This window comes from Amphiprion ocellaris, chromosome 11 (genome assembly GCF_022539595.1).
Source record: "Amphiprion ocellaris isolate individual 3 ecotype Okinawa chromosome 11, ASM2253959v1, whole genome shotgun sequence".
Lineage (NCBI taxonomy): Eukaryota > Metazoa > Chordata > Actinopteri > Pomacentridae > Amphiprion > Amphiprion ocellaris.
This window is the reverse complement of record NC_072776.1, coordinates 31,692,859-31,704,326: the sequence shown is the minus strand read 5'-3', so window position 1 is coordinate 31,704,326 and position 11,468 is coordinate 31,692,859. Positions and strand designations below refer to the sequence as shown.

At 34.8% G+C, this 11,468-nt stretch overlaps 1 protein-coding gene across 6 annotated transcripts in view; it reads left to right on the top strand.

The window, feature by feature from the left end:
- Positions 1 to 10,377, top strand: part of LOC111588819 (abl interactor 2-like) — a 61,445-nt gene extending 51,068 nt beyond the window's left edge. For all 6 annotated transcript variants that reach the window (XM_035943443.2, XM_023299372.3, XM_055015006.1 and 3 more), the window contains 4 exons: positions 146 to 310; positions 1,166 to 1,246; positions 1,375 to 1,557; positions 4,555 to 10,377. In XM_035943443.2, coding sequence (XP_035799336.2) covers positions 146 to 310; positions 1,166 to 1,246; positions 1,375 to 1,557; positions 4,555 to 4,730 — 605 coding nt within the window. In that variant the 3' untranslated portion in view covers positions 4,731 to 10,377. The remainder of the gene's footprint in view (positions 1 to 145; positions 311 to 1,165; positions 1,247 to 1,374; positions 1,558 to 4,554) is intronic.
- The last annotated feature ends 1,091 nt before the right edge of the window (positions 10,378 to 11,468 follow it).

Below are 11,468 nucleotides of genomic sequence, written 5' to 3'. Positions count from 1 at the left end.
ACATAACCATCGTTAGAAGTAGCAGCCTGAAGTGGAATTAATAGAAGTAATTTCAAATAATTTAAAGGTATGAAAGATAAGATGTCAACCTGAACGTGTGTGAATGTTAATGACTTTTATTAATAAAGCCTCTCTGCTGCTTCAGGTCCGATCGTCCCTCAGTTCTACAGTATGAACCGTCCTCAGCCTCGACAGCAGACTCCTCAGGTGGGGGGGTCCCTGCCGTACCGCCGCCCCCCCTCTGTGACTGGTCAGCCAATCGCAACGCAGAATCAGGTCAACGGTGGTCCCTATTACAACCAGAGCCCAGGTAGGTACCAAAAAACACATGAAAGTCCTCACTCAGAGTGCAGAATGTGGTTCGTAGTGGATAGAAATCAATTTCTGTCTTCAGTCGTTCCATCTCAGTTCACCAATTATTTTAATAAGTTCACTCCTGACCATCTTTTTTGTGTGTTAGTAAGTAAAACGTGTAAAATCTGGGCTCATAGGTAACATTTTTTTTTGAGTTAAAAATTCTTGAAGAAGGTGGATCATGTTGATTTCTGCAGGGCATGGTGGTGGCGGTATCATGCTGTTGGTTAATGTTTAAAGAGCCATAACTTGAGAAATAAAGTCCTGAAATTTTTAAGGTAAATTTATATGTACATCTGGTCTTCAATGGTATAACCCTGCTTTGATAGAATAATACAAACCAGTTATATGATGGTGCAAATTTGGTCCAAAAAATGTCCCATGTTTTTGTTCTAAACTGATATTCCACCAACCATAAAATCCTTATTTTTCATTCTAAGAGGCAGATTTTTGCTTCCTGCGATTGTCATCAATATGAGCTTTAAAAATACAGAGTATGGTACCAGTCAGAGGCATCATTTTTTAGAAAAAAATTATTAAAATTTAATTGTTTTGCATTTATGAACAATATTTGAACATGCATTGAGCAGGTATGAAAATAAAAAATCTAAAAAAAACAATCAGAAATTGACGTGACCTCGCCTCTCTTTAGGACTTTATGACTGAAAAACTAATGTTACCTTTGATCCCAGGTTTTACACACAGTCAGCTCAATCAATATTCACCACCTGAGATGGTCAGATGTGAAACATTTGGTGAATTAATAACCCAGTAATATCTTATTCAACTAAAGCCTTCTGTGTTTTGTCAGCCTCCCCTCCACCTCCGTCCCTCCTCCAGTTCACTCCTCAGCTTCCTCTCATGGGTTTCGTCGCTCGAGTTCAGGAATCCAGTAAGTTAAACTAGTTTTTGTTTTCAGTCTTGCACCACAGAAACGTTTCCTTATGTGTTTTTCCTTGCAAATAGCAGCACGTCTGTGTCTGGTCCACTTCTGTTTGTATAATCTACCTCCACCTCCAGTTTCAGATGCCCCTCCTCCTCCTCATCCAGCCACCGAGAACCAATCAGGGTCTGAGGAGCCTGTTTCAACACCTGAACCTTTACAGGACGGACACGAAGAGGAGGACTCGGCAGTGGTGGAGTACAATGATCCATACGCTGAAGAAGACCCGCCGTGGGCCCCCAGGAACTACCTGGAGAAAGGTACGCAATACAAACACCTGCATCTCGAAACAACACAACACAACCTCTGGGAGCAACACAACCACTGCTAAAAGTAGCGAGAACTTACTTACTATCTTTTACATGGAATGGCGAAGGTAAGAAAGAAACTGGGACAACATGACATGTACAACCAAGTGCCAGCACTGGAAAAATGGTTTCTCTACATACTTTAGATAATTCATTGTGTACATTTTTAATCCTCCTCTCGGCTCGTTGTTACACTTCCTGCAGTTCAGCTGAAAAGTCCAGAACTTTTGTCACAGACTGTTGGTAGCAGCTGAGTCACTCATGGCTTCTTTGTTCAGCAGAGGATCCCAGAATATTTAGTTTTTTTACAGAATCTTTGTTGTTTAAAGGCAGGAGTTTTGGCAAATTTTTAAATGAGACACGTAGAAATTCTAACTTCTCCTGATTGCTAGAAATTCCACACTATTTTAGTTGGATTTACATAATAACAAATAAAAATAACTATCTATCTATCTAACTATCTATCTATCTATCATAAATGTATTTTGATAAAATGTCATGATTTTAAGGTTTTTATCACGTTTACTTTAAGGACCGTTGGAAATTTGAAAATCTGAGTATTTTCACTGTTTTTAGTTTCTGGCTTCGGTAGTTTCTTGAGAAAGCTACAAAAATACACTGACGTGTCTCAAAACATGTACATTTGAAACATGTAGAATGAAATTATGCTGATGAGTCGTCATGATTTTAAGCTTAGATTTGTTAACTTGTTTTGATGGAACAAAATGTCACACATGATCATTTCAAGGACAGTTTAAGTTCTGTAGTTAGTGTCTGGAGAAAGTTTTCTCTTCTGTTCTATCTCTTCACCACTGAGCCCTTTTTTTTTCTTCCCAGCTGCGATAAAATCCTTCCATTCTGTTGCATAGTGAACCTTCAGTAACCTCAGTGGAAACATATTAATGTTGCTTGGTAGCATCACTTATCCAGGGTCCTGATTCAGGACAAAAACACACAGAAAACATATTTTAATTCATCATACATATTTCTAGTTGCATCACTGTTTTGTTAATTTACCAAGATTAATAGCAGATCAACTTAAAACTAACTTCAGCTCCTAACTGTGATTTATTTTCATTTCTTAGATGAAAGTCTTTATTAGTTTTGGTCCAATTTATTGTCAGCTGAACAAAATTGAAGACATTTTAGTCTCATTCTTTTCGTTGAATCCAACCACAGCTGTCGCCATCTTTATTTTTGCACACAGTTGCCATGGTTACGTGTGTCATTCTGGTATATTTTGCCAGTGGAGTAGCCACTGATGACACAACAGAATGACAGTGTTTGCATGCACCAGTATCCCTGTTATGAGGCAGTTTTAGTCAGGATGTGGTGTTCATGTGGAGCACAAATGATTAATAATAGTACACTAGTGAAAGTTACACCACTTTTGGCTGATAGCACAATTATATAAGACGTAAACACACTACTGTGTCCCTTTATTTTGTAACTTAACTTAGCATAATTGAGTTTCTCAAAACCGTTAGTGCTCCAGGTTTCTGAAGTCAGGATATGATGTTTACATGTGCAAACACAAAATCGAGTTACTTCAAAAACCTGATCATAGCCGAAATACTCAAGTTCATGTAAACACAGTCAGTGACTCTTTTCAGTAAGTCCAGTTATCATAATAAACCCAGTTTCAACAGCTAATTAAGTCTCCAGTCCACGCTGCTCAACAAACATTAGCATTAGCACAGTCACAACAGAGAAGCTGATTTACTAAAATCATGTCTGTCTCTATTTGGATTACAGTGTTTCTAATACAGGTTTTTTTCTTTTTTGTTTGCAGCAGGAAAAATATATTTAGCTGAAAGTAACATTACATTAGAATCACCTCATAGTGTTTACATGAACTTTCTTATAAATGTCGCCTGCTGCCTGTATATTATCACAGTTTGTCTTCAGCTGTTTTGTTGCTTTTTTTGTTAATTTTTAGTGAAACATAGATAAATTTAGTCCATAAATCTGTGTCTTACGGTCACATAGCATCACTGACAGAGACTTATTTTTTTTATTATTGACAGTTCAACAGGTTAAACAGATTAACCAGCGTCTGAACACTTTCACTACTTTCACAAGACTACTTTCAAGGATATTTCTGGCATTTAGCTTTTATTTTAATAGAAACAGTACAGATAAATGGGGAGCAGAACAATGCGGTGCAGTAAAGGGACTCTTGTTGATGGTATTTGTGCTTTAAGCATAACATGAACATTCCTGTTATGTTCATTTCTCAGGAACAACGAGGATGTTCAACTTGGGGCATGTTTAATTATCCAAAAGTGTCAGAAACCCAAAAATGCCAATAAACATTGTTTATATCTCATTATTATCTCCATTAATAACCATTTCTATCAATATTTAATGTAATGGTGTTTATTACCTCTCACAGATCACAGTTCAATGAGGATAATTCACTCATTTTTTCATAAAAAAATGCATGTTAAAACTTTTTTAATGTACATTTTAAAAAGTACATAAAATACAATAGCTTTACATGACATATTTTTTAAATTATATTTTACATTTTGAATTATTTTCTTTTCATGGACTAATGTTGATAAAGGAACATGAGACGCCTCAAATGAGTCGTAAGGATTTGTATAGAAAGTACGCTTTATTTAAGCACCGTTTTTAAACCAGAAATATGTGAACCATTTATATGTTGATTAACACTTATGAAGCTGAGCAGAAGTTTCATACTAAAAAAATACTTTTAACATGATTTTTTAAATATTTTTTTTACTTTAAAATGGGTCAGTTTGACCTGCAGCGTAACAGGAGGGTTAAAACAGCAATCAGTTAATTTACGCTTCATCTGTCCATCATTTGTTGTCCGAACATGTAAAACATTTGATGAATTGTGCTGCACAGCTTCAGGTGAGACTGAAACAACTGAATCTGTGTTATTGCTAACATTATCCTGGTGCGTTTGTCGCCCCCCAGTGGTGGCCATCTACGACTACACGGCCGACAAGGAGGACGAGCTGTCGTTCCAGGAGGGAGCCATCATCTACGTGATCAAGAAGAACGAGGACGGCTGGTACGAGGGAGTGATGAACGCCACCACCGGCCTCTTCCCAGGGAACTACGTGGAATCCATCATGCACTACGCCGACTGAGGAGAAGCTCTGAACCAGAAGGGAAAAGTTCCACTCGGTTCCACTTTTGTATTTGGTTCCTTTAGATTCTCACTAACAGTCACAAGCGAATCGGAGCTCATGGAGATAAATCAACACTTTATTCATAATAGTATTGTTTACTGGACAGAAGTTGTGTTATTTTACCCATGAGGCTTTGGGGTTCTTTGGTGTTTCACGTCATACTTAAGACTACGTCAACATTAAGCCGGCTACATTTTAAAGAAATGCTTTTTGCGATATTTCAATTTCAGCTACAAACAAGTATAAAGCTGGCAAAGGTTTGTTCCTGGTTTCAGTGGTTATACAAAACTGTGTTTTTCCTCATCATTCAGGGATGAAAGAGAGAGAAAAAGCCACATTTTTTAATCTTCCTAGCTTAATGTCGACGTAATCTTAACGTATTTTGGTGGATTTTGTGTCTTGAGTTCGACCGGCGTCGCCACACGTCCAGGTTTGCCTTGTGATGGTTGGTTTTTTTAAACTTTTTTTAAGCGTCCTCTGGCACTTAAAACTGGTCTGCAGTCGGTTTATAACCTTACAGATGATGCAGTTTATCAAGCAGCAATACTAAAGCCTATATCCATAATCTAAACCAGCTTAAACAGCAATAACCCTGAGCAAAAACATAAACCTTGTAGGTAGGAAAACATATTCTATTGCACAAAAGTCCCAGATTAATTGACTGAAAATAGTTCTAATGGTGTCCAGTGTTTCTGTTCTTGTAGAAAAAGATGGAATTTCAATTTTTATTTTCTTCTGATCACAAGAAATGTATTTTAAGATCGTGATATAAGTTTAAAACCACCAGATATGTGGTTGAAATGCTCATAAATCACAGAAACGCTGTTTAAAACTGCAGAACTTTCCTGAGATTCATTTGATTTTTGCATTTTGAAGGAAATCCAGTGACGTTCATTCAAGCAGGAAGTGCTAAGAGTTAATTTTGCTTCACTTCTAATCAGTTTGTCAGAATATAAACAAATATTTTTTGGCCTTGCATGGTTTTTACAGAACAGGTATTTATCCTGAATTGAAAAAATGTGGACAAAAAGGCAAAAATTTCTCCTCTAGAACACATAAAGTAAAGATTAACAGTGTTTCTAAGTAAGAAGTCCATATTTTGAATTAAAAATACACAACATTCATGTATGAAGTTACTAAACTAGAGCTTAAAGTGTTGAGAAAAACAATTTTTTCTTTCTTTATTGTGATGAAAAAAATCTAAAAGAAGCTTTTATTTAATAGCAGTTTAATAGTAGTTTCATGCGTACAGAAAAACAAACTTTGTCACATTTTTATCAATATTTTTTGTAATCAGAATTTATAATTCATTTATCCTTTGCCTTAACAAAATCCTTCAACATTCCTGTTTCTTCGTGAGCTTAATTTTCATTTTTTCTGTCAGTAAAGTTAAAAATATTACGAGATGAACTAGAGATAAAGTAAAGAAGACACTATGGAGCTTTACAATAATCAAACTGCAATAGAAGGAAGCAGAGAGACGCTAGAACTCAGTGAAGGTGTTTTTGTTAGTTGAGAGGGATGGTGGGATTGTTCTCTGCCATAAATATCTTTAGCTTCCTTAACGTCACACATCTTTCTGTGATTCTGTGTTTTCTGCTAGGAAAGAAAGACAGAAGAAAGAAATTGTTACAAATATTCAACGTTAAAGTCCACGTGTTGATCAGAAAATAGGAGGAGTGATTATTTTAGAATCAATGTTGATAGTTTGAAGATTTTACTGCAAAATTAACTGACTTTGCTGGTTAGTTTTCCTTCCAGTCAGTTCAAATTTACAATAAATCAGTAAATTTCGACTCATCCAAACCTCTAATTTCGTATGTCATGCAATGAAATACGAGGCTTGTCTTTGATTTATATTTGAAATTAGAGGTTTCAGCTCTGTGGATAAAAATGCCTTCTTTATGGCTCCCAGAATTTAAAACCCGCTGATTTTAGTGGGGTTTTTGTTAAGTCAAAACTTTTGTTTATGAGCAAATAACAGTAAAACTAACGATGTCAGTCTGAGCTTGTGTTTAACAGCTGATTAGAAAACGTCAAAGGTTCACTGATTTCAGTGCAAAAACAAGTAAAATCACCACAAACATCTGGCCGAGCTTTAAACTACACAAATGTTAACGTACAAACATTTGTTGTTCTGATCTGAACACGACACAAGTGTAAAACACAGTAGCTCACTATGAGTTTAAGCTTTTTACTCAATAGAAAATAGATGAATTTAAATAAGTTTGAAGTCAAAATTTCGTCTTTGCATCGCTGCTCGCTTCTCTCTGCTGCAGAAATTCAGCTAAATATATAGAAATACAGATAAAAATGCCTCTTAATTTGTAGAAAGACATCAAATTGCACATTTAAAGCCTTCAGAAAGCTAATTTAATGGTAAACCGATGAGCTATTTTCATTTAAATGAGCTGATTAATGGCACTTGGATGAATAGAAACCCAGAAACACTTGATTCCTTTGAGCTACAAACTGAAAAATTAAATTAATATTCCAGTGAAAGTGGATCAGAAAGTGGACATATAAATAGTAGGTAGATTATTCAGAAGGTTTTCTGAAAGCACAGTGCACTTGTTACTCATTTTTGTAAGTTCATGGCAGTTATTTTTGTAGATTTTAAAGCAATCAGGCTAAAAAGACCCTGAAATGAAAGAGATGCAGCCTTTCCAGCCTGAAAGCTTTATTCTAAATGAGTATTTTTTTCCTTTTAAAACTGAAATACGTCCTCTTCTGTAGTTATTTAAATGAAAAACACAACAGAAGAGGTTGTTTTTGTTTGTTTTTTCAAGATATTTCTGACAATTTTGGCCGTTTTTTATTAAATATTGTTGCAGAAATAACAGAATTCACCTTTTAATTGTTAAAACTCTCAAACAAAAAGAGAAAATTGAAATTAATTCATGTAAAACTGAACCAAATTTAACATATTATCACATTTGCCACCAGGATCAGACCAGGTTTTGATCCTCTCTGATTTATTGATCTCTAATTCCCAGTTATTATTATCAGTTTCTCTCCAGTCTGACCTCTGAGCCGTTGTTATTTTTGTTTTATTTGTGGTTTCGTGCAGTGAAGTGGACCCGAACCAGTCGCCGGGTGGAGATTCTGGACCTGTTGCCAGTTTTTGAAGTTTACAGTGTGTTTGCCTGCATGCCTGATATATAACTGACATTTTTACTCACCGCGTTTTCATATTCTTCATGTTCGTTTGTTTATTTTTCTTTCTATAGTTTCACCGACTTGCTTTATTCCGTCTGTTTGACCAGCTGGAGGTTTGTGATGTTTTAACGGCCCTTTAAACGAAGTCCTGCCGCTCAGACGGAGACGGAGGATGTTTTTGTGCCATATGTGTGTGTGTGTGTGTGTGTGTGTGTGTTGTGTTTAGAAAGCAGATGTGTGTGTGTGTGTGAATGCAGATGTGTGTGTGTGTGTGTGAACCAAACCTTCCCTCGTCGACTGAAGTGACTCTGGACCTGAAAACAGTGTTTCCTCGTTGTACAGTTGTTATTTAAGAGGTGTTTTACCGCAAAAACCAGAGTTTGCCAAGTTAACACTCCTGTGACGTTTGTACTGAAAATTATTGATGTCGTTTTTTCAATCATCTTAGAGGAAAATCGATATTTTCAGGTCCGTTTTAGACGTTTCCGAAAGGCTCAAAATGTTCCTGATGCTCTTAAAGCCTCCTGAGTTAAAAAAACAAACAAACCTGCAACTAATATTTATTTTCACTATGAATAAATTGGCTTAATTTGCCAAATAATTGATTAAATGTTGGAAAAAAGTGACAGTAAATAGCAAAAATGTAAAAAAAAAAAAAAAAAAAAGTCACAATTTCCTACATGCAGAAAACTTTAATTAACAGAAAATCAACTAGTAGTAAGTTTGGTGAATAATTCATTGTTTATGTTACTTTTCTATACAAAAACCCCTAAATAGAGATTATTTTTTTAATGAATAAATCTGCTTCATTTGCCAAATAATTGATTAAATGTACAAAAGAAATTACATTAAATGGTGAAAATGTAAAATAATCTGAATATCCTTCATGCAGAACACTTTTATTATTAACTTTGTTGTTGAAGTGACAGAAAATCAACTCGCAGTAAGTTTGGTGAATAATTCATTGTTTTTCACTTTAGAATGCAAAAAAATCCCCCAAAACAGATGAATTTTTATGAATAAATCTGCTTCATTTGGAATAGCGTTACTTTTTAACCAATAACTGAATGAGGAAAAGATGGTTTTTACCTCGCTGACATGTTTCAACCACATCTGCAGTCTTGATGAGGAACCAGAAACACAAACTAGCCTTGACTTCTCCTCTGCCATTGATGTTGGACTGATGCTGTGACTCTGTTCTGGATGGACCACACATGGACTCCTGTTGTCTTTGTCTTTTTGGTCTGTAAAATTCTTCCTGAGTCTGGTTGACTCACGTCCACAAGGTAAAAACCATCTTCTCCTTCCTCAGGTGTTGGTTAAAAAGTGACGCTATTCTAAAGTAAGAAACAACAAAATGAGAATAATCCATCCTCTGCTTAATTTGTCAAATAATAGATTAAATGTCCAAATAATGACAGTAAATAGTGAAATAAAAGCCTATTAAAATTCCCCACACTCAACAAGAGCTGAAAGTTGCCCAAAATGAATAAATATTTGTCCAAAATTAGATCGACTATTCAAAGTGACTTCAAATTGTCCAAAATGACAAGAATGAACAAATATTAAACGTCTTTAAATATCAGTAATTTTATCTATGTACAATTGTGTAAACACAAACTTCTTTAAAGACTAAAATTATAACAAAATAATAAAAATAGAACCTAATTTACCCACTTTGTAAGACACTTCAAAGCACAAATGTGAAGGAATGAACCCAAAAATACAGCCAAAGCATCACTGAGCCTGTACGTAAAACAGATGAGTGTTAAGAAATGAGTTAAACTACACATAGAATTGGTGTTTTTTTCTTGAATGCATGAAATGCAAATAAAAGAATTAAGCCAAGCAGTAATAAAAGACATCTGTGAAACACCGCCAGACTTCAGAGTGACTGAATTCCTTCTAAAAGAAACACTTTGGCAAACTTTGTTTTTTGTCCTGCCTGCAATATCCCTTTAAAGTGTGGACTGAGACGTTTGCTCATCTGTGAAATGCTGCAGACGGCTTCTCCGAGGCTGATTTTTACCAGGAACCTGCTCCATCCTCCTCCCTGCAAACATTTAATAATGAGAAAATCGCCTCCAGTCTGGATCCAGACTCACAAAGTAAACAAATTAATTCAATTTTAAGTCTATTCAAGTCATAACAAAACAGAAAATAATCAATTTGTCTGGAAGAACTTTTTCCCAGATGGTTGCTGCATCTCATTTTTACATGATTTACCTCTAAAATCTTATTCCTACTTTGAAATGCATTGAAGAGATTTCAGCTTTAACCTGCCAGTTTAGTAGATGTTCCTTCCTGTCTGTCTGCAGGAAATTCCTGCTAGAACATGATGTCTGGAGAAGCTTTCTGCTTCCCAAAGTGAGCCACGACTGAAAGCACATCGCTCTTTTGTAAGAAAGAAAACAAGTGAAATTACTCAGTAAATGTTTTAACAGCTTCTCTGTGTTCCTGTTGTTCATTTATTCAGAGTTTGGATCATTAATATCAGAGGTTACAAAGTTTACTGTATAACAGATACAAAGATTTGTACAAAACACAAGTTAGAATGTTAAGTAAAGCCTCAGAATGTTTATAATACCTAGAAATAATAAAATCATTATTTAGTGCAGAAACAGAGCCCACTAAGTCTTCAGTGGTGTTCATGTCATTAAATATGGTGGTATGTTTACGTGTAATTTTAATTTAAATCAAGCTTTGTTTGTATATTGTTGCATCTTTCATTCAGGTTAGTTAAAAGGCGACTGAAACCCGGCACACAAAATTAAAAATTTGAACTTTTAAATAATTTTTTTTTAAAATTAAGAATAAATAAATAACATTCAAAATAGATAAGAAAATGACCAAAAAAAAGATGAAAAAAATCAAGACTGCAAATAGTTTTTAAATGATTAGGGAATTCACACATTAGCTTAAAAAAAAAAAAAAAAAAAGTTTAAATTTTTCGATACAGAACTTCTGCACCACAGTGGAAAGGAATCAAACTGCAAATAGAAAAAATAAAATAATATAACAAACTAATTTATTAATTAAAACTTCGTTTAAAGACAGAATACATTGATCTATGGAGGAAAGTCAGAAAATTCAAGATTAGGCTTAAAAAATTAATCTGGGTGATAATACCTATACAAATATTAAGTTAATAAAATAATTTAAAAAACAATAATTACTGCATTTTAGATTTAAAAACAAATGTCTCAACTAAAAACAAGAGCAGCTTAGAGTAAAATAAGACAAAACTAGAAGCCTGGATTGCCTGAAGGATAAAAGGATAGTCCAGCTTTACTCTGTTCTGCAAGTTAATTCAGGTTTCAGGTGGACAATGAGTGAAGCTGGATTGTTCACGCTCAGTAAAAACAACACCTACAATGTAAACATCCATCATTTGAGTATGTTTGGTGAGACAACAATGAAGTAATGTAAGAGGGTAAAAAAAAACTCAAGTTTTATATTATGAAACTTAAAAATGTATACATACTTTAATTCACAAAACGTTGAGACCCCTTTGATTTTTGCAGACTTAATTATGTT